General features: G+C 40.3%; 1 protein-coding gene across 2 annotated transcripts in view; it reads left to right on the top strand.

Annotated features, from left to right (window-relative positions):
* The window catches only part of LOC134328312 (rho GTPase-activating protein 6), a 105,101-nt gene that overhangs the window by 35,205 nt on the left and 43,150 nt on the right, over positions 1 to 26,746 (top strand). The window contains exon 1 of one of the 2 annotated variants that reach the window (XM_063009409.1): positions 1,329 to 1,672. The exons of the other annotated variant lie outside the window; for it this stretch is intronic. Coding sequence (XP_062865479.1) covers positions 1,616 to 1,672 — 57 coding nt within the window. The 5' untranslated portion in view covers positions 1,329 to 1,615. Of the gene's footprint in view, positions 1 to 1,328; positions 1,673 to 26,746 lie in introns of those variants that run through there. 2 annotated transcript variants of the gene reach the window in all.

The following is a 26,746-nucleotide window of genomic DNA, read 5'->3' as shown; positions in this document are numbered from 1 at the left end:
TTATAGGTGAGTGGTGACACCTGTTTATAGAGCCGGAGCTCAACAGGGACCAGAGTATTTCCTTATTTCCTCCAAGCGTGTGTTTTATAAAAATATTCCTTTTCCTCATCAGCTGTATTCTGTCAGGATTACGGTGGGTCTGGACACAAGGCAGGAACAATCCAGTCCAGTCCAACGCACAGCGCCATACAGCAGCGGCCAAAATTCTGAGAGCCATCTGAGAGTTTTTATTCTGCAAAGTACTATGTTGAATTACTATGTATAATTTTATTGAAGCACATGCTCAGTCAACTTTTAGCTGGCTGATTTGATTTACTCAGAAATTTAAGTTCATGAACTTACAGCCGTTGTTCATCTGTTATAAATATGACCATATAAATACATTTATACATTTACATTATTTAAAAATATGCAAATAAAAGCATTCAGACATGGTTAGTTGAGTGATTTTAAGGTGGTGGGTTGAGCGCTCTATACAGTTGGTTGGATGAGTGATTGTAAGGTGGTATAGTACTGTATGGTGGGTTGAGCGGTCTGTACAGTTTGTTAGATGAGTGATTTTAAGGTGGTATGGTGGTATATGGTGGGTAGAGCGCTCTGTACAGTTGGTTAGATGAGTGATTTTAAGGTGGAATGGAACAGTATTAGATTAAATGCTGGGTTGGTGTAGTATATGGAGGGTTGGTGTAGTATATAGAGGGTTGGTGTATTATATGGAGGGTTGGTGTAGTGTATGGAGGGTTGGTGTAGTATATAGAGGGTTGGTGTATTATATGGAGGGTTGGTGTAGTATATGGAGGGTTGGTGTAGTGTATGGAGGGTTGGTGTAGTGTATGGAAGGTTGGTGTAGTGTATGGAGGGTTGGTGTAGTGTATGGAGGGTTGGTGTAGTGTATGGAGGGTTGGTGTAGTATATGGAGGGTTGGTGTAGTGTATGGAGGGTTGGTGTAGTATATAGAGGGTTGGTGTAGTGTATGGAGGGTTGGTGTAGTGTATGGAGTGTTGGTGTAGTGTATGGAGGGTTGGTGTAGTGTATGGAGGGTTGGTGTAGTATATAGAGGGTTGGTGTAGTATATAGAGGGTTGGTGTAGTGTATGGAGGGTTGGTGTAGTATATGGAGGGTTGGTGTAGTATATGGAGGGTTGGTGTAGTGTATGGAGGGTTGGTGTAGTATATGGAGGGTTGGTGTAGTGTATGGAGGGTTGGTGTAGTATATGGAGGGTTGGTGTAGTATATGGAGGGTTGGTTGCTCTGTACTCAGTGAGCTCCGCCTCTCCTCACTTTTCCACTGCGCCTCTTCTGGCGCTCTTAACTGGTTCAGCTCAGCATCGTCAGACTCAACCACAACACCTACCAGTCAGCACTTACTGAACTCAACCGAGCCGTTAAACGGTACAGTATCGGATGATTTTGGAGACAAAAAATGGATGATCGTTTGCAGCCTCGGATCTTTTCTCTGACTGTTCCGTAATGTGCGTGTGTTTGGGCTTTTACGCACCTGATCGCGCATGAGTAGAAGCGCTCAGATCTACATTGATGCGGTTCTTTTACGGTTCTCGATCTCTGAGATCCGCCTGATCTGGAGTTTTCGGACCTTTTTTTCTCATTAATCTTCTATGTGGATTTTAGAAATGGGGGACTCGGTGTTCGTCGATAGACACATTTCATATCTTGTGAGTAATTTTATTTATTTCTGTTTTAACGGTTTAACATGCAAAAAATTGCATTTATTTATTCTATATAGTTACACAGCAAGAAGTAAAGTCACTGACGTGCTGTTCGGGTTTCTGTACAATCACAGTACAATGCATGTGTCAAGATTAAAACTTGTTAATACTTCAAAAATAAATAAATAAAACAATTAAAAAAACAATAACAATTTTATATAGACTATCCCTGTATCTATATCATGGTACCAGTATATAGCACCATGTACCACGTTTTGTTGCTATTTTTATATATTCAAACACCAAACTTTCATTCAGGTTTTCATTCACCTGCCAGATCTGATGCGCCTTTTTTAACTCCAAACGCTGATAATGTTCAGTTGAAGAATGAAATCTCTCTTATCTCTCTTAATGTAGACCCCAGAGCAAATGTGCATGAAAGAGTTTTGTGCAGCTGATCTTAGACAGGCGAGACCTATCTGTGTCAGGAGCATAGCTCTGGTCATCTATACTGGGTCTAATCCACATTGCAAACTCTGTAGTGGACACATAATCATTAGATTGTGGTGTATCCATCGTCATGTCGTCCTGCAGTCACAGCATTTATCTCATTATCTTACAAAAACTTCATGTGAACTCATTTTAATGCATTAAATGTAATTTTATGAATTTTATGCAGCTGGTGAAACCTTTTTAATCATGACTAACAAAAAGCAGCACATCAAATACTTTTCCGTTTTCCCGTTTGTCTAGTTCCCTAATTGTACAGTCTATTCCGGCTGCTGACTCTCTAACAGAGATCTCGCAGAGAGCACTATGGCCTACGTAGAGTCACTCACTGCTAGGGATGTAACGATACACTCTACCCACGATGCGATTCACGATACTGGGTTCACGATCCGATTTTGTTCAAATTTTTTAAACAAAATGAAATTGAAGACAAATTATGACAAAGTTTCCTTTGATTATTTCTCTTTAAAATATTGTATTTGTGCTTATCTTTTATTGATCTAAATAATGAATGCCCTTTTATTTCTGAGGTAGGTACAAACTATGCAAAACAATGCTGCACATTTCCCTTTTTGTGTAAAAAAAAAAACTGAAATGAAATTTTAAAACAAATCCCACATTATATAAATAAATGAATAATACAAATAAAGAAAGTATCCTCACATAAATAAATTTGGCTGAAAAATTCTGAACCTGGCAACCCTGTAGTGACGTCAACCAGGCGAGGTGAATAGCGCCAGTGCCCTCTGCTGTTTAAAGTGAATATCAATTCATTATACATGTAAACCGATTTGACTGGTTATACCAAATTGATTTTTAACTGTCTTGTGGTGCATCGTTACATCCCTACTCACTGCTATCTGTATATGAACCACCCCTCAGGCAGGCATGTCAACCAGCCAGCAGTGCCACTAAAGACCCATTCCACCCTCCCTCCCTCCCTCCCTCCCTCAGGTACAGCCAATTGGGCCTATGTGGGTGCTTAAGAGCTTAATATTACAGCGGGTTTAAATTGTAGTTAGGCTTAAATAATGTCAGGTGACAGGATCCCAAGGATGTTAAGGATGTCCAAACTTGGTCACCTGTTTATAACAGATTGTTAGAAAGTAGTATTTACATTTTCTTCTGCAGTTTAAACACATAAATAACATTATTGGGGATGTTTCTATCTGATACTGGTACTGCCCTAGAATGCTACATTGGTTATGGTACTGGATCAGATTTGATAATTTTTTGATGACTTTCATATGTATTTATGCTATAAATGCGTCTCATTGTCTCATAATGATGCAACACTATGCACATAAACACAATGTATAGGCTTAAAATACAGTACTAGGTACCATCTGCCACTTTCTGGGTGATTAAATTCATGATTTACCCTGATCAGGGTGGCAGCGAGAGCAGGAACAGAGCGCCAATCCATCACGAGTTTGGCATTTCCCCTAGACTTAGCCAATCACGTCTGTGTAGATGCCCGACCTGGCTGATAGCACCGCTGAGCCACCTGTACACCCTGTTGACTATTCATTTATATTTGAGTAGGAATTGGGCTTGTTACCAGTAATACTTGGCAATATTCTTAGACAGTTTATCATATTTTTTTCAGCTGCTCCTGCATTTCAAAGTCACAGTAGATTATCCTGGTTCACGTACCTGATTTGGCACAGTTTTAACCCCCTTTTTATTTTTATCTGAGCTTGGGACCAGCACTCAGAGTGCATTCATAAGTGCACCTCCGAATGACTAGGCTGTTCGGCCGCCCCCTACATTAAGACAGAGCCTATCGTGTCTGAGTGGACGTCTGACTGGCCTGTAATTTAGGACTGGGTAACTAGACGTCATTTGCATACATTTGAAGAGTTGTGATGACCAAACAAAGGTGAGCAGGTGTTCTCTGTGAGGGAATGTGTGTAGTGCTAAATGAAAGTGCATGATGAGTACCACAGCGAGAGCAAATTCAGCACTGCTGGTGTTAATTGAACCCAGGCTTGTTTACTGTGTGCTCTGTGTTTCGGCTCCTCAGGCAGAGCGAGTAAACACCAGGTACTGTTGAGTACAGAGAGAGGTAGTGATGGTTCACAAATACTGGCGCACTTACTGATGCTCTGCGGGCTGAACAACACTGTATTAAGTGTGTTTGCATGGAGGCTGGAAATATCAGCTCAGTGTAATCTGTACAACCACTTCCACAGTGGGTGTATGCTTTACTTGCACCAGTGAAAAATTGCTGTGTCCATGCTGGAGGCTAATTTTGCTAATGTGGAATAAAAATTTAAGTCATGTTGAGAGTATATGTGGTAATTTCACTATCAATTATACAAATTGCACACACCTTTATCAGCTTTTGTGCTGATGCTGAAGTGCAGTACAGTTGGTTGGATACATGATTTTAAGGTGGTATGGTACTGTATGGTGGGTTAAGCACTCTGCACAGTTGGATGGATGATTGATTTTAAGGTGGTATGGTAGTGTATGGTGGGTTGAGCGCTCTGTACAGTTTGTTAGATGAGTGATTGTAAGGTGGTATGGGACTGTATTAGGTTAAGCGTTCTGTACAGTTTGTTAGGTGAGTGATTTTAAGGTGGTATGGGACTGTATTAGGTTAAGCGTTCTGTACAGTTTGTTAGATGAGTGATTGTAAGGTGGTATGGGACTGTATTAGGTTAAGCGTTCTGTACAGTTTGTTAGATGAGTAATTTTAAGGTGGTATGGGACTGTATTAGGTTAAGCGTTCTGTACAGTTTGTTAGATGAGTGATTTTAAGGTGGTATGGGACTGAATTAGATTAAGTGCTCTGTAGAGTTTGTTAGATGAGTGATTTTAAGGTGGTATGGGACTGAATTAGATTAAGTGCTCTGTAGAGTTTGTTAGATGAGTGATTTTAAGGTGGTATGGTAGTGTATGGTGGGTCAAGTGCTCAGTACAATTGGTTGGATGATTGATTTTAAAGTGGTATGGTAGTGTATGGTGGGTTGAGCGCTTTGTACAGTTTGTTAGATGAGTGATTTAAGGTGGTATGGGACTGTATTAGGTTAAGTGCTCTGCACAGTTGGTTGGATGAGTGATATTAAGGTGGTATGGGACTGTATTAGATTAAGTGCTCTGGACAGTTTGTTAGATGAGTGATTTTAATTTGGTATGGGACTGTATTAGGTTAACTTCTCTGTACAGTTGGTTGGATGAGTGATTTTAAGGTGGTATGGGACTGTATTAGGTTAAGTGTTCTGCACAGTCGGTTGGATGAGTGATTTTAAGGTGGTATGGGACTGTATTAGGTTAAGTTCTCTGTACAGTTGGTTAGATGAGTGATTTTAAGGTGGTATGGAACTGTATTAGGTTAAGTGCTCTGCACAGTCGGTTGGATGAGTGATTTTAAGGTGGTATGGGACTGTATTAGATTAAGTTCTCTGTACAGTTGGTTGGATGAGTGATTTTAAGGTGGGATGGGACTATATTAGGTTAGGTTCTCTGTACAGTTTGTTAGATGAGTGATTTTAAGGTGGTATGGTAGTGTATGGTGGGTTGAGTGCTCTGTACTCAATGAGCTTATCAAATCTCACTGGTGCTATCTATACAAATACATAATTGACTGTGTCTGATAGTAGAATGGCCCTGCGATGTATTGGTGCCCTATCCTGGGTATTCCTGCTTTACACCTAGTGTTTCCTGCCGCAGCCCTGACCAGGGTAAAGTGGTTGATAAAAGTATAATAAATAAACAAGAATTTATGAAGTCCAAAGTGCTCCTGAATAGATTCAGCTTGTGGCTAGTGAGAGAAGGCTGTATCCCAAATCTCATACTGTATACTACATAATGTGTTAGGTAGTGCAGACTTGACAAGGTGTTTAGTACAGTTTAAAATTGTGGTGGTTTTAGCTTATCCTGATCAGGGTGGCAGTGAATCCAGTTTCACTGAGAACAGGGACAGGGCACCAATCCATCACAGGGGTTTGGCATACCCCCTAGACTGTATTAGCTTCAAGGACTGTATTAGCTTTGAATCAGTGTTTGCCAAGTATTGTAAATGTAATCAAGAAGCTGGATTACTGTTTAATAAATTGCTGACAATATGATGATGTACAATGAATTCAGTTTCAAAATCCTGCTCATTTAAACCTTTTAAGGCACTAAAAATAGATTACCGAACCCTTTACAGGAAACACCTGGGATGTCCAAACGTTTGCACAAAACTGCACAGATTCATTAAAACTGATGTGGTGGCTTCTGGTGGTCTGAAACTTGGACATTTTTACTTCAAGCTTTAACTTTGACACTGTTATGTAACTTGGTGCTCAGTTCAGTTCGGAGCTCCTCATGTCTTATTTTGCAAGCGCACCACCCCATCCTGTGATTACAAAGTCATGTGGATGAGGCAACGCACTCGGAATCAAAACAATGCTGCAATACGAGCGGGATACGTGTCTGGATGCCTCGGGCTGTGTTCTGCCCTGAAATATAATATTGGCGCTCAGATCCATCATCCACATTTGTTTTGCATCAGTGGCTCATGTATTCTTCCTTCAAAGTCAGGAATGTATTTATGTGGGTGAATGCTGCCTTCTGACTTTAATCTGCTCCAGAATCAGATTATTATTAATAATAATATATAAATAAATCTAATCATTTATAATTACAAATCTTTAGTGTTGCCACATTTTTTCAGTATGATACCAAATGAAATATAATGCAACAGTTATTCTACTCTAGCCAGAGCTATTTAATAAAAAAACTTGTCTATTATTTGGTTTATTTTAACAGGTCAAACACAAGACTAAATGCTTCTCTTTTTATAGCAAAACACATTAATACCTGACTGGAAAACTTACCATGTGAGTAGTAGAACACCTTGAGACAGCTTTTCTTGATAATGTTGTGTAGCATTGCATGTGTGGTCCTAAATCTGTGATGCTCTGATTCTCTGAGCACTGGTGCTGCTTTAGAGGAAACGTTTTGACAAACTGGATCTTCTTTGCCATGTTTATGTGTATATTTAAACACATTATCCATATTCTAAACGTGACCATTGTCTACTTTCAGTCTGGGCAGTTTGGTGTATCTTATTTATTTATTTACGAGAAAGTTAAAATGATGCTTTAATGATGATTAATTTGTTTAACTTAATCCTGATGTTTATAAAACATTAGCTTTGGCAGTATATATAGGGACATCCTGGAAAATGGAATTATCAGGGGAAAAAACTCCAGGCTTGCACCCTAGTGTGCTCATGTCCCTGTACAATTGGTTTATTTATTATTTGTTTGCTCTCTTCTATGATCACACAACACAATCATTAAGTCACTCGATCATTATTTTGCCTGGATGACCGTCAGTACCTGGTTTGATTTCCACCCTGCTTAATAGCTGCCAGCAGACATTGTTTGAAGGCATCATTTGTCTTCCATGGAACATAAATCTATGTACAATATGTATTTATTAGACCAGCATTTTTCAAACATTTTTTCAAGTGACCCACATTTTGTCCATGATTTTTACCGTGACTTGGGCAACACAAACGATGCATCAAAATGAAACACAAAACGAAATATACTTTATTAATAGAAATGGGGGCAATCTGGTCCCACTGTGGTTTACAAGATGTAACGTAAAGCTTCCACAAGGGGCGTTCGTGTACTGTTTGTTTGTTTGTTAGGGTTTTAACGTCATGTTTTACACTTTGGTTCATTCATGACAGGAACGGTAGTTACTCGTTACACAAGGTTCATCAGTTCACAAGGTTATATCGAACACGATCATGGACAATTTAGTGTCTCCAATTCACCTCACTTGCATGTCTTTGGACTGTGGGAGGAAACCGGAGCACCCGGAAGAAACCCACACGGACACGGGGAGAACATGCAAACTCCACACAGAAAGGACGCGGACTGTCCCACCTGGGGATCGAACCCAGGACCTTCTTGCTGTGAGGCGACAGTGCTACCAACTTAGCCACTTTGGTTATTTATTTAGTATTGTTTTTCTCTGCGACCCATCAGGGTTTAAAAAATCCTGTATTCCTGTATTTTTTTTCATTGCTCAGGGGTCCAGGTTTGTGATTTTTGCATCGTGTTTTGTTTCTTTGCACATCAACTTCAAAACATAAGGTTCTCACATAGCACAGCGATGCTTCTCATATGGAGATGCTTATTTAAGTGCATATAAATCAGTACTTTTTACGTCCACTGTCCTTGTGAAACTCCCTGTATGACAGCACATGGTTGTATACAGCTGTTCATCATAAACCTTCTTATTTTAAGGTATTTGATTACAACTTTTTTATCTCTTTTTAGTTCCTTGGTGCTGCTGGGGGGGAGGATTATCTTTATCTTTTTTGTAATGTGGATGTTTATCATTTTCCTTAGAATAAGGAACAGTGAAGTCGATCCCAGATGTAAAAAACAACAGATTGAAAATACAAAATGGAGTATGAAAAGAAATGTGATATTTCCATGAGGGTCAGTTTATGTGACTCTTGTGGACTTTGTTTTAGAGTAAAGACTCATTTTCCCTCAGCTGCCAGGATGAATAGCCGTCAAGGAATTTCGATTTGCTCCGGTTCTCACAGAAGTATCTGATCACTGAGAACTTTAACCATATTACCATGGTTAAACAGATGCAAAACTCTGTGCCAGAATGACCAAAAATAAACGAATAACCCGACAAATGTGTTGGTTCAACTATGACATATTGCACTAAGTGACTTTTAATGCGGCTCTGTCAGAAGCATACAGCACTTCTTCTTCAGTGTCCACTGACAATGTTCTATACACCACTACTGCTCCAGAGTCCACTGACAATGTGCTATACACCACTACTGCTCCAGAGTCCACTGACAATTTGACTTACACCACTACTGCTACTGCTTCAGTCTATAAAGACATGGTTTGAAGAGCTTGTTGTGGAGATCCAACATTCAGATGTCCACACACTTTTGAGCATGTTGTTAAGTGCTTTTTTATGATGGTTATGTTTAGCATTGCGTTTGCTCGTCTTGAGAATGTCATCGCTGAAGGACCTTGTGGGACGTGCTCAGATTTCCTAGAAGCGGTTGTAAACTTATCTGCAACAATCGGAAAGTATGTCAGCAATAAACATCTACAGTGCAGTTCAGCAGGGGCGTGTGGACCCGCGTGTGTGATCGGGGAGGGGTAGGGTGGGTAGCGCTGTTTGCCCAACAGGTTTGCTGGGAGTGTAAAAGGTTTTAATGCTGGTATTGTGGAATTTGTTTCGGTGTCTCACTCACTGTGGTGGATTGTAAAGCACTCGTCTGTGTGTCCCAGCTGATCTGATCGGGCGTGTTGTAGCGCTCGTTCGGCAGCATGGCAGCCCGACACGGCCATAAACGAGATAAAACAACACGCCGAGGTTCTCTGAAGAGAAGTGTGATTGCAGCATTTCCTGAATTTCCTGTTTGTTTTTGTGTTTTTTTATTTAAACGTGTAATAAGTGGATCTAAACAGCTGTTGTTAGGCAACAGTGCTGTCAGAGCTGCGACTGAAAAGATGCAGATCACAATGGTATGCGCTTGAAAAGCCGGAGTCAACAAAGTCCTTGACAACAATGGTATTGTTTTTGTAAATTAACCTTCTTCAGGGTATTTTTTCAGTAAACAGGCATTAATTCTGGTCTGGATTGCCGTGGGTCCTGATCCAATTTTAAATACTAACATGCTGAACTTGGTTGAACCCCCAAGACTCCCCACCCCTCCTTTTGTCCTCAGATTCAGCCATTTATGTCTGTGTAGATGCCCGTCTGGTCGATAGAACCAGATCTCAGCAAAGGTGGCCTAGCATAATAGGCTGCTGTGTTACCTGATATCCTATCCTAATTTTTATTACTCACTCACTCACTTTCTTAACCGCTTATCACATCAGGGTCGCTGGGGTTTTTTTTGGGGGGGGGGGGGGGGGGGGAGTTGTGCTGGAGCCTATCCCAGCTTTTCAATGGGCGCAAGGCACACATTAACCCCTGCACGGGGCACCAGTCCATCGTAGGGCAGACACACATACACACACACACATACACACACACACACACACACACACACACACACACACACACACACACACATACCATTCACTTATAGGGCAATTCAGTGTCTCCAATTAACCTGACTGCATGTTTTTGGACTGTGGGAGGAAACCGGAGCTCCCGGTGGAAACCCACACAGACACGGGGAGAACATGCAAACTGCACAGAAAGGACCCGGGAATCAAACCCAGGACCTTCTTGCTGTGGGGCGACAGTGCTACCCTCCGAGCCACCCTAATTTTTATTACATTAAATATATTTGCAATTGTGACCTCATTAATGAAACCCACACTGGTTGAGGAGGTCTGAAGGGTTCTTAAAGACACAAGGGGCTTTTTTCCAACATTGAGCATTATTGTGCATAAAGGAACATGCTATATTCTGTGTATTCCTCTACTGTATGCCTCTTCTTGAGACTAGGCCAGTTGTAATTGTGCCTGGAGAGAACCATACCAGGCTGGTAGCATTGTTGAACTAAAATATTATGCATTTTTTCAAAAATTCCCCCCCAAATACTCACTAGTCACTAAAAAACTAGAAATAAATAGACCCTGTCAAAAGTCGTACCTAATGCCGCTCAGGTGGTGCAGCGGTAAAAACACACGCTGGAACCAGAGCTGGGGTCATGAATACATCGTATCGAGTCTCCGCTCTGCCTGCCGGCTGGGCTGAGCAACCACGTGAACAACGATTGGCCTGTTGTTCAGATAGGGGTGGAATTAAGCCGGATAGGGTCTCTCTCATAACTAATGCAATTACGACCTCTGCTGGCTGATTGATGGCGCCTGCACATAGATGGGAAAAGAGTGCTTTCAGGGTGTGTCTCTTCGTACACAGTGCTGATCCGCACTGCACTCGTCAAAGTGTAGGTGACAAGATGCATTTGGCTGCTGCCCACGTGTCGGAGGGGGTGTGGGTTAGCTTCGTTCCAGAAGCAGAAATGCAGAAACAAAAAAAAAGTTCCTAATCAACTCCCTGATGTCGCATTGCAGTTTGGCTATTGCTTGTTTTTCTTGGTTAGCCAGGCATAGTAGTAATAATTCAGGCTATGATTTAGCAAACCGATAAGATTACAACATACAAAGAAGCTTTAAAAACGACTTCGGATGACTAAGGAATCAGATAAGGTCTGTCTGGCATGAAAAATTCTAAAAGCTCTGATACCCCAGAGTTCAACAGTCATTTATTCTTATTTAATTCCTCAAATATATCAGGTTGCAAAAAGCAAAGAGGACAGAAGCAAAGAGATGAAGGTGAAAAAAACATTAAATACCAGAGCAAAATGATTTTGACAGCGGCAGTAAGACACGTACCATAAAAAACGAGCTTCTCATGGGAAGAACAGGGAACAGGCTGTTCAGTTTAGGAACATTTCACATACTGCTGTGTCACTGCTTCACTCCCAAACCATTATTGAACTCAAAACAATTACTAAACGATTCTGTTCTGCTGTGTCCTGTAGTCCAACGCTGACCTTAAATTCTTATTTTACAACAACACTGTAATCACAGCTGGGGCGGCACGGTGGCTAAGTGGGTAGCACTGTCGCCTCACAGCAAGAAGGTCCTGGGTTTGATCCCCAGGCGGGGCGGTCTGGGTCCTTTCTGTGCGGAGTTTGCATGTTCTCCCCGTGTCTGCGTGGGTTTTCTCCGGGAGCTTCGGTTTCCTCCCACAGTCCAAAAACATGCAGGTTAATTGGAGACACTGAATTGCCCTATAGGTGAATGAGTGTGTGTATGTGTGTGTATGCATGTGTGTTACTGTGTGCCTTGCGCCCATTGAAAAGCTGGAATAGGCTCCAGCACCCCCCCAATTGGATAACCGGTTAAGACAGTGAGTGAGTGAGTGTAATTACAGCTGTGAACACAAAGCACTGCTGGGTGGCATGGTGGTGCAGCAGCTGGGGTGGGTGCCACACAGCATCCGGGGTTACATGGTATCTGTAGACATTGTCACCCCTCTGTACCCCATTTAGAAATCTTAAATGACCTCCAAATGACCCCCACTGACCAGATGTTTGACACGAACAATGACAAGAACATGGTACTTTCATTTCAGTAGTGTGTGTTGTTCTGGTATATCAGGAGTGTATCAGGTGCAGCAATGTTGTTGGGATTTTTTAAATACTGATTAAATTGATCACTGGTGTCTTTATTAGGAACATTAACCCTGTTAGCACTGGTTGTATGTGTACAGTTTTGTGTTAATCTTCATAAAGCTTTACCATTCATATCCCAGCATTTACAGTCTGTTCCCTCCAAACCTCAACGGATTATCCACCACCTGTTATCCATCCCCCAAATCATTAGCATTACCAATAGGGAGTTTAAAAGGAGGGTTGTTCATGTTGGATTAGGAATAAATGATTATCTGCTATGAAATTAGAGTTTATTGATCAGACTGCAGATTTCACTGCTCTTGAGTCTAATGGTATAATGCATTATACTACTCCAAATGACCCTGAGAATTAAAGATGGTGATTTTGGGTTTGTGTGTGGCAGCTTGGCGGTAAACTTTAAATTCTGGTTCTCATGGTGCTTTTAGAGCGAGTAAGTGGATTGTTGACTTGTCCTGCATGTGCTTTACCATTTGGAACCCGTCTGTAGGTCCGTGTAGGCTACTGCTTTATGGTTGAGCTATTGTTAAGTCAAGTCAAGACTACTACTACTACTACAATAGACATTGTCTCAAAGCAACTTTACAAAATCCAGGACCAACAGATACAAAAACCCCTGTTGAGCAAGCCGAGGGCGACTGTGGCAAGGAAAAACTCCCTGAAAATTACAGGAAGAAACCTTGAGAGGAACCAGACTCAACAGGGCCCATCCTTCTTGGGTGGTCTCGAGGATACTTTAAATAAATAGGATTTACACAAATCATACAAACACAGAATTAAATGAACTAAAAGTTATAACTGGCAATAAATAAAGAAATGTATTGCCAGTTGGTTGGACCTTTCCACTTAAACAAAAAAAACATGCTGGATTTTATGCACCTGTTAGCAATGAGCAGGTCTGAAACTGTCGAACCCACAAAAGATGGCACGTCCACTTGCCTTTCATCTCATCAGTGTTGTGTTTAGCCAGCGGTCTACACTAATGACACATTATGTCTACACCGCTAACCATGAGCAGATGAGCTTCCACGTTCTGCAGTACATGAACATGAACAGTCTCCTGGTTGCCGTAGTACCTGTACGAGCAGGATTTCCTTTTCTAAACATGCTTTTTTAGAAATGTGCCTCATTACCAGAGAGCACCGGGACCCCAGCGCCAAGGTGTCGAGCACGAAATCATCCAGCAGCGACGAGTTACGAATCCCTCCCGCTGCTTGAAAGGATGAGTTTTGTTTGCGAATTCTTTCGCTTCACTGCCGCACGTGCGCTTGACACTTAAGACTCGCCTAGCCGAGGCCCGAGGGTGTTTACGTTTCTCTGCCACGCATTCAGCAAACAGACTGTTCGAGGCAGAAAGAATGATGCCTTTTTATGGGCTGAGATGTACAGGATTCAAAATACGAGTAATCAAGACCACCTGCTCATGTGGGACTCGTGGAGAGTTTATATAGTTGCACTTAAACAGATTTGCATTATGGCATAATGGCTCCGAATAAATATGTGCCAATTTTCTATAATTGTGTTACATCAACCATTAGGAAAGTTTCTAGAACTTCAGGGTGGTAGAAACAGATGTGCCTTCAATTTACTATTTAATTTTATGGCATTTTGCAGGCGTTTTTTTTCAGACGCATCAAATTCTAAATGTGTTTATATTTACAAAATATAGTGAAGTAGTTTTTTTTCTACATTTATTACTTAAATAAAAAATCATGAGAATTATTTTACAAAACATTTCTGGAAATTGGGTCTGTAGAATCACATTTGGCGATACGGTGGCTCAGTGGGTAGGACAGTCGCCTGACAGAAAGAAGGCCCTGTATTCGATCCCCAGGTTAAGTGGTCCGGGTCCTTTGTATGTTTTCCCAGGGTATTTCTGTGTGCCCTGTGCCCATTGAGAGGTGGGATATGCTCCAGCACCCCCGCGACCCTGATCAGGATAAGCGGTTTAGAAAGTGAGTGAGAATTACATTGTAGAACCCAGTACACCAGCACATTTGAGAGAATCTTACCCCAGATTTCTGAATGTGTATTTTTACTCTCTGTATTATTCTCGGGTGATGCAGAGGTTTATTAAGCTAGCCAACCACCGCTGAGATCCGGGTTGGAATCTATGCTATAGGCCAGCCAAACATCTAAACAGACGTAAATGGCTATGTCTTTTACGGGATAGAGTGGTATGGCCGAAGCCATGCGATGGATTTGCACCCTGTCCAGGATGTCCTTGCCTTGTGTCCTGTGTTTTCCAGTGGAATCAAATCCACCACGACTATGGCCAGCATACAGTGGTTGATGAAAATGAAAAGTTTGTATTTGATAACTAACACAGTATTTTGTTGGTTAAACGGTGGTAGCACAACGGTTCAGGTACTGTACTAGTAATCATAAGGTTGCAGTTTCAAGCCCCACCACTGCCAAGTTGCATTTAAGCAAGTGCTTGTCTTCGGTCATAATTGTAAGTTGCTTTGGATAAGTGTCTGCTAAATGCCACATATGTAAATGTTGGTTTGTTGGTCCGGTGCATGTTGGTTTGTTTAAAAGCGTAGCATGTTCAGACTTAAACATAGCCATAGTGCAAAACTGGGCCTTGATTTAAATGTAGTCTACATCAGGCAAGTATCATTGCTACGTTTTGTCAGGTCTGAAATTTTCTGCAGCCCTGTTAATAGTGATGCGTTTGAAACTGTTGAAGCTTGTTAGGATACACAGCATTATGGACTCTATAAAGTACCAGGAGATTTTAAATATCTGCCAAGAATAATACTGGGTACTTTTTCCACTAACAGTTTTATAGTTTCTGTGCCAGTTCTTTGATCTAAACAATATTAGAAATTTGTGGTGAGAGCTGAAGAGTAAAGTTCACATGAAAGGTGACTAGAGGATCTGAAGAGATTCTGTATTAAAAAGTGCTCTCTAATTTTCTTGATCTGTATTACATCATATGATACTGTAGATGAGTCTCAGTAATATTATGCCAGCAACTAAAAGTACCAATTATTTTGGACCTGACTGTATCACTTTACTAAAACATTAGGCCGTTTATCAGCCTTTTAGTTAAGCAACATTAAGTAATAATATTATACAGTATATCATTATAATAAAATGATGTACCATGTGAAATGACCTTTATTGGTATAATGCAGTCCATTAAAAAACGAACAGCACCGCTGAGCTGCAGCACCATTCTGAGCTGTTTAACTTCCACCAGCCTGAGCGCATCAGTGAAAAGCACAAGCTGTGCGCTTTTACAGACTTTTCTATAAATATTTTAACAAGCGAGACAGACTATTATTCAGATACAGCTGTGGAGATTAAACCCCTGGTCTGTTTACAATGCTTAACCTTTCAGAGGGGCGTTTTATTAAATCTCTGGCTTTTAATTATGAACAACTAAGTGCCAGAAGGTGAAGAAGCCAAATACCAAATCGATTGGGGTCAGATTCCAGACCTCCATGCTTCTCCTATTTAGTGCCACATTCTGCAATGCAACACGGGATATTTTTCCCTTCATATATCTTCACATATTAGACGTACATGAATCAAATATACAGGGGTGTGAACATGACTGGCTAATTGGAGAGGTCTAAACCATTCCTAAAACTACCACACTGCTTTTATATCCGTCTAAATCCTGAACGCTGGACTGTAGTAGGTTATGTCACCTTGCTTGACTGAATAATTCCACTCCAGAACTTCTCACCCCTGAGTTCTAATAGGATTAGCAGAGATCATTTGGTCGGCTTAGGAAGAAACTCTGAGGTTGTTTGAAGATCCTGTTAACCGTTTCCAACAAAAGCAGAAATCTGACCGGAGGTCACTGTTTAAAGATGTGATTCTTGGTATTAGACGCTCTTATGTTCCTGCTGGTGTGAAAAGGCCTGTTGATATTGCAGCTCATTATTGTTCTTGAACCAAAGACACTAACCAAACAAAAGTCTCGTTCTTCCTCTCTGTCCTTTCTTGGGAACTCGTATCACAAAGTGGAACTGTGTGTCAGACTTTCAGGAAAGAGACGAGTTTTGCTTGGAGAGGCTTTGTCTAAAATAATATTGGTGAATTGCACTAGAGGTTAGCATGTTATCTTTTCCTCTGCCAAGGTCAACAGTGGATGAAAGACAGTGGGCAGACAGTTCAGACTGATGGATAGGATTCTGATCGTCTGACATGTTTTATACAGTCGTCACTATATGGCCAAATGTTTGTGGACAGCTGACCATAAGCTTGACCAGTGATAATGTGCCTTAACTGTAAAAAATAAACAGACAGGTCATTTGAAGTTTACTAGCCCAGTAAACAAAACAAAATCCCAATTTTATCTACCTGTTTACCAGCTATAAGCATATACACTGATCAGCCATAACATTAAAACCACCTCCTTGTTTCTACACACACTGTCCATTTTATCAGCTCCACTTACCATATAGAAGCACTTTGTAGTTCTACAATTACTGACTGTAGTCCATCTATTTCTCTGTATACTTTTTTAGCCTGCTTTCACCCTGTTCTTCAATGGTCAGGACCACTACAGAGCAGGTATTATTTAGGTGGTGGATCATTCTCAGCACTGCAGTGACACTGACATGGTGGTGGTGTGTTAGTGTGTGTTGTAATGTTATAAGTGGATCAGACACTGCAGCGCTGCTGGAGTTTTTAAATACTGTGTCCACTCACTGTCCACTTTATTAGACACTTTATTAGAGTGCTCATCTGTTGCTGCTGTTTGAGTTGGTCATCTTCTAGACCTTCATCAGTGGTCACAGGCACTGCCCACGGGGCGCTGTTGGCTGGATATTTTTGGTTGGTGGACTATTCTCAGTCCAGCAGTGACAGTGAGGTGTTTAAAACTCCACCAGCGCTGCTGTGTCTAATCCACTCATACCAGCACAACACACACTAACACACCACCACCATGTCAGAGTCACTGCAGTGCTGAGAATGATCCACCACCCAAATAATACCTGCTCTGTAGTGGTCCTGTGGGGGTCCTGACCATTAAAGAACAGCAAGAAAGCAGGCTAACAAAGCATGCAGAGAAACAGATGGACTACAGTCAGTAATTGTAGAACTACAAAGTGCTTCTATATGGTAAGTGGAGCTGATAAAATGGACAGTGAGTGTAGAAACAAAGAGGTGGTTTTAATGTTATGGCTGATCGGTGTAGTGAAGTAGGCAAGAGGAGGTAAAGAAAGTTCCAGATTGAATAGATTTGTATTTGAATAGATCCTGGTTGATTTGAACTTGAAGATAGCGAGGTGTCTCTGACATTTTTTAGAAGTCGGTTTGGCTTTACATACTAGAACATTTGGTCTGCATTGAACATGCAGATGTTACAACTATGAAATACAGGATGCAGGAAAAAAGCACCGTTTCCGCTCCATTTTTGTGCTCTATGAAGTAGCAGCCATTATAATTGTATTTCTTCACACCAGTCATAGTGCAGATGTTCAAGACTGTCCAATAATCATTTCTGAAGTACACATCTGTGACAGATAAATAATTATTATTTATTAACAGATTCAAATCATATCATTTTTAGTTATTAACATGTGTCCCGCTGCATCTGCTGTTTCTAAATCGTTTCATCACACTTCATGGTTTGTGACTTTACTAAGCATATAAGTGTATGAGATTATTATGTGTAGTTTCAGTCCTGTCAGTGTAACAGTGTTAATGCATAATAGAATTGATTTTATGTCAAGTCCATAATGCTAATGCATACTATTCAAATCACCTGTTTGGGTGGCACAGTGGCTCAGTGGGTATCACTGTCACCTCACAGCAAGGTCCTGGGTTCGATTCTGTGTGGAGTTTGCATGTTCTTTTCGTGTCTGAGTGGGTTTCCTGTGGGTGCTCCGGTTTCCTCCCACAGTCCAAAGATGTGCAAGTGAGATGAATTGGAGATGCAGAATTGTTTTTGACTGTGTTTGACATTAAACTTGTGAACTGATGAATCTTGCATAAGGAGTAACTATCATTTCCGTCATGAATGTAACCAAAGTGTAAAATATGATGTTAAAATCCAATTAAATAAATAAATCACCTGTTTGCTTTGTTTCTAGGTTACGTCCTATATATACAGACTACTTAATCAAATTGCCAATTAGATCACATGAACATGATCACATGGGGTCTGTAAGTGAGGTTCAATAGCAATGCCATGTAATAAGTTCTGTAAACTTGGACCCTAATCGTTTGGCATCATTCCACAACCCCAATTTAAAAAGCTGAGAATTTAACACACAATAGTGATTTGTAAATCCCTTTTAACATGTATTTAATTACAAGATTTCTATTGTTTCAGACAATACACTTTGTTTTCGTTTGTTTAGATCAGGGGTGTCAAACTCACGGCCCGCGGGCCAGATCCGGCCCGCCGCGTCATTTGATCCGGCCCGCGAGAGCTTAAACGACTGTATGATTGTTGTGATGGTTCGAGTCGTTACAGAGACGCGCTTATAATTTAATGCGCTCCTGCGCCTTTAAGTACGGTGGCCGAGAAGTGCAAAACAAATTTACATTTCAGAAAACAAAATTACAAAAAAACCAAAACAAATTTACAACAAAAGCAAAAACAAATTTACAAGTGCTCGGGTACCCAGTGTTTGTAAATTTGTTTTGGCATATGTAAAAGTGTTTCAGCACTTGTAAATTTATTTTCGGCATATGTAATTTTGTTTTCTAAAATGTATATTTGTTTTGCACTTCCCGGCCGCACATTTCTGACGGAAAAGGCAGGGACAATAAACCGGAAGTGCGTGTTGCTTACCTGCTGTCAATCAAACTGTTTCTCAGCGATAAAGTGAACGGAGTTTGTGATGGTGACGATAAACAAGGTTTTGTCTAGTTTGTGGAAATCATTTTATCCAGTTGACCCGCTATTGTTTTTCTTGTGGAAAGTTTTGTGCAGATGTTTAGACGTGGCGTGTGCATCTCTATTTACCGTCCGCTCTTCTAAACATCTAAGGAATTCCCACAAGAACAACAAAAGCGAAATAATGAAAATAATTAACACAAAATGGACAAAACATTGTTTATTAGGGACGGAACATTTGATACCGAGGCTTTAAAACTTGTTTCACTTTTGTAACACTGGACTCAGTGTATCGGAGCTTATATTAAAGCAGCATGTGCGGGACTGATGAAGCTTTGTGCTGTGTTTTATCTCACTCACTATATAAGAGACAATCAAACCAGGGTTACCAACCATCCCGTAACATACAGAATCCTTCTTTATCTGGAGACTAAACGCCGCGTTCAGTACTGAACTGATACAGGACGCTTTGTTCCGTATTTTTATCAGTGGGAGACGGTGTGGTGTATAAAACAGAAGGAAACTGCTGCTTAATTCATTATATTAAGTAGTGTTCACTTTTATTCTTAGTAACGTGACATAACCTGTTTAATACACCGCTGTATGTGTAGCACAGTGGGCGGAGTGCGTTGTTTTGCCTAAAATATGGTTCTGACTTATTATAAAGAATGAAAATAATAAATTTTAAACACCATAAATAAAACCTTTGTTCTCATGACTGTGTAAGGTCCCCCCCTGCTGCTATAACCAGCACACACACACCGTTACTAAGAATAAAAGTGAACACTACTTAATATAATTCCCACCGTCTCCCATTGATAAAAATACGGAACAAAGCGTCCTGTATCAGTTCAATACTGAACGCGGCGTTTGGTCTCCAGATAAAGCAGGATTGTGTATGTTACAGGACGGTGGGTAACCCTGGTTTGATTGTCTCTTATATAGTGAGTGAGGTAAAACACAGCACCAAAGCTTCATCAGTCCCGCACATGCTGCTTTAATATAAGCTCCGATACACTGAGTCCAGTGTTACAAAAGTGAAACAAGTTTTAAAGCCTCGGTATCAAATGTTCCGTCCCTAATAAACAATGTTTTGTCCATTTTGTGTTAATTATTTTCATTATTTCGCTTTTGTTGTTCTTGTGGGAATTCCTTAGATGTTTAGAAGAGCGGACGGTAAATAGAGATGCACACGCCACGTCTAAACATCTGCACAAAACTTTCCACAAGAAAAACAATAGCGGGTCAACTGGATAAAATGATTTCCACAAACTAGACAAAACCTTGTTTATCGTCACCATCACAAACTCCGTTCACTTTATCGCTGAGAAACAGTTTGATTGACAGCAGGTAAGCAACACGCACTTCCGGTTTATTGTCCCTGCCTTTTCCGTCAGAAATGTGCGGCCGGGAAGTGCAAAACAAATATACATTTTAGAAAACAAAATTACATATGCCGAAAATAAATTTACAAGTGCTGAAACACTTTTACATATGCCAAAACAAATTTACAAACACTGGGTACCCGAGCACTTGTAAATTTGTTTTTGCTTTTGTTGTAAATTTGTTTTGGTTTTTTTGTAATTTTGTTTTCTGAAATGTAAATTTGTTTTGCACTTCTCGGCCACCGTATTTAAGAGACAACGTGACATCGTAGTCATGACAACTAACTTTAACCTTCGCTAAGAAGCCATGTGACTTTTACGGCAAAAGAACGCGGGGTAGCGTAGTCAGTAACGTAAACAATAAATAAATAAATACAGATAATTATCTTGCAATATAATACCCAAACATTGTCTGTAAGTAGTGGGTTTTATATTCTCAGTTGTTAGTAAATGTTTAGTGAGTATATCACAGCGTTTTAGTTACAAATTTACCGTAATTAAATACTGTTGTTACGTTACTTTAGCAATTAGTATCTTTACACACAATTTTAACTCGTTATTTTACGTTTGGTTAAATCTCATATTGTACCAGATGTAACACTTGACTACAGCTGTGTGCTTTTACTGTATTAGGTTCTTTATTGTTTTTATTGTTTGTATTTTTACTTCATTTTGATGCACACAGCTGGGGAGCAAATAAACCGACTGTATTCTGAAGGGAGCTGTCTGTATGTCTGTCTGTCTAGCTGAGAAAGGGGGATAAATTAGTGAGGGCAGAATGATTGTCTTAAAAATACACTGTAAAATCCTAAATAAACTGCATCTTTCAAAATGCATGCTGATTTTGTGACCTGCAAAGTGACACATCCCGCCAGTAGATGATGTTACACATATTTACACATGATCCTAAAATGTACAAAAAGATAATTAAAAAAATTAAGCATGAGGAGGAAATTTAATGAAAGTGAAAACAAGTTTGTGCTTCAGGAAGAGAAACCGGTGCGTCTCTTGTGTTATGAGGCCGTGTCTGTGGTAAAGTAGAACAATATAAATGCAGAATTCAGCCTCCAAGAAAAACAGCAATGTGACTGCAATCACAGCAGGATACGTTACAATCGGCCCTTTGAGGGCCACCAAAATGCTGATGTGGCCCTCTGTGAAAATGAGTTTGACACCCCTGGTTTAGATGGACATATTTATGAATTGATTGGCTGCAACATGTTCCATCTTTCTTTCAACAGTGATCTGTAACCAGTTGGAAACTGAGGACACAAACTGTGTCTCTATTGTGCTTCATAATGCTCCATTTATTTTTATTAGAAGACAGGTTTGGACTGCAGGCTTGCCAGTCTAGCAGCTGCACTCTTTCACAAAACCATACTGCTGTAACCCATGCGGAGTGTGACTTGACACTTTCTTGATAACACAGGAGGGTAGATTGTGTAGCTGATAGTATATGTTGCTTACTAACACACAGCACAGCTTTTACTTTGGATCAGTCTATGAGTCAAGAAAGGTTGGTGGCGCTTGAGGATGTTGTTGATATTTGGCTTCTGCCTTGCACGGTTGAGTCTTAACTTGCATTCGTAGATGCAGCAGCAAGCTGTGTGTTCAAAAGCTCATGTGAGCTCATAAGTTTATATTCATTACCGAACAAAAACAGCACACAGGTCACTGCTTTCTGTTTATTTGCTTAACTTTTTTGAAATTGGGTTTGTGTTCGTTGCTCATAAGATTTGGTGTGCATTAATGACAGTTACAGTGTCCTGATGCATGCTCAACAATCCAGGTACACAAATCCACAAAGTTGAATCAGTTCATCTGGAGACAAGTTTGTTGTAGAGAAACGTTACTTCACTCATCCAAGTGACTTCTTCAGTCTGAGCTGGTGGTGAATACCCCAACCTTATATGCAGTTGATTTGCATAACGACTGATCACCGCCCATTGCATACCTGCAAGCCAACTCACCTGCAAGCCAGCGCCCACTCATTTAATGATGAAGATGTACAGATCCTTGACAAGAAGGAACGCTGGTTTGAATGAGGAGTCAAAGAAGCCATCTACGTGAAGAGGGAAGGACCATCTCTTAATCGAGAGGTTGGGCAGAGAGTACATCTCTCATCAATGCCATAATAAGAGCTATACCCTAATCATGTGTGAAAGGCACACATGGCCATTGTAATTAATGGTCATTGTGATTTGCATATGGACCTGATTACCGGTTTCATTGTTAAGCAATGGGAGGTGATCGTCATTATGCAAATCAACTGCATATATAAGACTCGGGTATTCACCACCAGCTCAGACTGAAGAAGTCACTTGGATGAGTGACAAAACATTTATCTACAACAAACTTGTGTCCAGATGAACTGATTCAACTTTGTGGGCAGTTATAGTAGCTTTCTGGAAGAAATTGGTTTGGTTTTACATTTAAGGAAGTACAGGGCAGAAATCAGGATGGATGATGTGTCATTTTACATTACAATAACCAATTGTAGTCCAAAATTGTAGAAATGTAATTGAAAATTATAAATTATATAAAATAACAATGTATTTGTGCATAATTCTGGTAAATATTAGTAAATATGTTTTAATATAACATTTGGTGGCGAAATGTGCAGCATGAAGGAACAGCATTGATTTTAACATCTGCATAGGTTCGCGTCAAATAGCAAACTATTTAAAGCCATACAGCACAAATCTTAATATAATATCACACTTGATTGTGTGACTGGCATCATGGTTTCACAGAAATACCAGGATGTTTTGATGAGGAATGTTATGAAATTCAGTCTTGGTGATAATTGGACTTTTTCAGCAAGAATGAGAGACTCCACACACACTTCAAACTCAACCACAACTTAGTTAAGAAATCAATCCTGGAATATCCTGAAGTGACTTTTCTTGGTCCAGATTTATAATGTACAGAAAACCTTTGGTGGGATTAAAAAAAGCCATCAAACCTCAATGAGCTGAAAGCTTTTGCATAAAAAGAATGGGAGAAAATTTAAGAAGAGGTTTTAGGAGCTCAATTATTAGAGGTTATTAGTGCAGTACTGTGTTCCAAAAAGTACTGAGGCTGGGGGTTGAATAATAATGCACATAAAACATCAAGTTCTCTTGACCAATATTTTCAGCACTTTGTAGTTCTACAATTACTGTAGTCCATCTGTTTCTCTACATACCTTTTTAGCCTGCTTTCACCCTGTTCTTCAATGGTCAGGACCCCCACAGGACCACCACAGAGCAGGTATTATTTAGGTGGTGGATAATTCTCAGCACTGCAGTGACACTGACATGGTGGTGATGTTGTGTGTTAGTGTGTGTTGTGCTGGTATGAGTGGATCAGACACAGCAGCGCTGCTGGAGTTTTTAAATACCGTGTCCACTCACTGTTCACTCTATTAGACACTCCTACCTAGTAGGTCCACCTTGTAGATGTAAAGTCAGAGACGATCGCTCATCTATTGCTGCTGTTTGAGTTGGTCATCTTCTAGACCTTCATCAGTGGTCACAGGATGCTGCCCATGGGGCGCTGTTGGCTGGATGTTTTAAACACACCACCACCATGTCAGTGTCACTGCAGTGCTGAGAATGATCCACCACCTAAATAATACCTGCTCTGTAGTGGTCCTGTGGGGTCCTGACCATTAAAGAACAGCATGAAAGGGGGTTAACAAAGCATGCAGAGAAACAGATGGACTACAGTCAGTAATTGTAGAACTTCAAAGTGCTTCTATATGGTAAGTGGAGCTGATAAAATGGACAGTAAGTGTAGAAACAAGGAGGTGGTTTTAATGTTATGGCTGATTGGTATATATTGCCTTATGTATATGGACACCAACCGTAAGCTTGTTGGACATTCCATTCCAAAACTACAGGCATTTCTTTGAAGGTTCCTTCCCTTTGTTCTGGTAGGGCTTCTGTTGGAAATTGCACATATTTAGTCAAAAGAACATTCGTAAGGTCAGGCACTAATGTTGGATAGGAAGGTCAGGCTTGCAATTATTTTTCTAAATCATCCCACTGATGTTAATTGAGGTTGAGCACAGAGGCACCAAACTTAAACCAGGTCTATAGACAGTTCTGCTGGCTATGATTTATAATATAATAAATACTATAGTATGTACTATAAGTCTGTAAAACTGTTGGAAGTGTTTGAGTTGTAACCTTATCTGAAGCAATGGAATGGAGAAGTTCAGTTTTTAGTGGGCCTCTCGCTTCAAGATGAAATCATACAGCCTCATAATCTTGGTGGCTTTTGGCACACATGCACTTCATTTCCTCACCAGCATTTACAAAGCGTGTTTGCTTTCATTTCCTCTTCCTTTTTCAGTCTTGCATGGGGTGAAACCTGTTTTGATGGAAGAGCTTTTTATACAGTATTGCTTTTTGCAGGTCTGAAATAACCTTGGCTTGGGGTACTGGTATTATTACATATACTGTGGTATGATTTAAATACACTGAACGTCCAAATATAAATTAACACTCTTCCAAATGAGTTGGTCCTGTGAAACCAAGCATACAGCCAAAGACACTGGCAGTAGAGAAGGTCATAATAAATATTGGTAACTTTAACTGTGGGCCTGGTGCAGGATGTCATGGTCAACATCTCAGCCAGGAAGTTTAAGCCCATATAAAGCAACCCGCCACGAGAACTGTTGCTAAAGTTATGCACTGTGTCAAGGTGTAAAGCACATTTCCTTTTGTTTCTAGAGCATAAAAAATGTACAAATGTCCCAATGCATGGTGTCAATTCAAAGTATGATAAAGGAACAACAATGGTTTGGTTTGTGAGATGAAGGGAAATCTTGACTTAAAAGCCTAGAAGGACATTTCTTAAACGTCTAACTTTATTGGAAGCAATTATAGGCAAACCATTTCCTATGTCATCATGACAATGCCACTGACAAATACTGACAACAGTGTAAAAAAATCCTGACAAGCCTGCACAAAGCCCTGACCTCAACTCCACCCAAAACCCGCAGGATAAACTAATCACTGACTGTAAGGACAAACCCTTTAGTCACCATGTTTCAAAATCTATTGGAAGACCTTTGTGATAAAGAGGAGCCTGTTATAGCAGCAACGATGGGATCAGCTCCAGTGTGTAGGCTGGCAACATGGTTTATTATACTAAGTCTTTTATGTTTGGTTTGAGGATTGAGTAGGTACCGTTCAGCATTAAAAATCTTGAGATTTTTTCTATTTCTTATGTAAAAAACTGGCACACAGCATTGAAAGGACACATTTCATTTTTTATACACGTGTAGGAGGGTCATGCAGACAAGAAATTAGCAGAAAAAATTACTGGTGATATTAAAGGAGCACCTATGTTTTTTTACCCATTATATTTTTATGTTTATCTTTGATGTATGAGGGTAAAAGCAGTTAGTGTTCAGTTTTGCATGTCATTTCTTTCACCTTGCAAAACCAGACCTGTATAAACCACAACCACGTTGCTGTGAGGAGTTACCAGGTCCTCATTTTACCCACAGAGTCTCATGTTGCCTTGATGGCAGAGTATGTCTCTCTAAAATCCCATACACCTCAGCGGCAGCGGTACCTTCATCCATACGTTTTTGCTTTTACTGCATTTTTTAAACAGTCCAGACTTTTTCAGAAATGTGGTTTGTACATTAATGGCCATTTCAGACATGCTGCTAATTCTGTGGTCACATGAAAACGCAATTTGCGCTGCGCAATCTCAGATTTGTAGATCTAGAACTGACCGTTTAAAGAAAAGTTTGTGATTAAAGTTAATAATTATAGTTCATTTAAAAAAGTTTTAAAAGCACGCTATTGGAGAATGGTAAAAAAAACACCGGGCTTAAAACCTTTTTGTCAGTGAAATAATCCAGACCACAATTTTTAGAGTATTCAGTAATCAAACTGAAGTCCATTCCACACAGGAAGAGAGTTGATATTGGACAGCGATTCTTGCATTCTAGGGAGTGAACTAGTCATGATTAAAGGTAAGTATGAAAAGAAATGCAGCTGGAGGCTCTGAAAAAAACTTACAATCTTCAACCTCTCTTCAGTTTGGAAAGCAAAGCTGGGAGACTCCAGGTTTTTGTGTGTAAGAGAGTTTGGGGAAGACAAAGAGGAGTAGAAATACCAGTGCTTTGACATATTTTTTGCTCATCGTCTTGCAATGTACTCTGCGTACTCTGTACTCTGCTCTTTATCCTCATCTGACGTGCAGGTCCGTCATTCAAAAATCAT

This window comes from Trichomycterus rosablanca, chromosome 15, assembly GCF_030014385.1.
Source record: "Trichomycterus rosablanca isolate fTriRos1 chromosome 15, fTriRos1.hap1, whole genome shotgun sequence".
NCBI classification, from domain to species: Eukaryota; Metazoa; Chordata; class Actinopteri; order Siluriformes; family Trichomycteridae; genus Trichomycterus; species Trichomycterus rosablanca.
The sequence above is the reverse complement of the archived record's forward strand: the minus strand, read 5'-3'. Positions and strand labels throughout refer to the sequence as shown.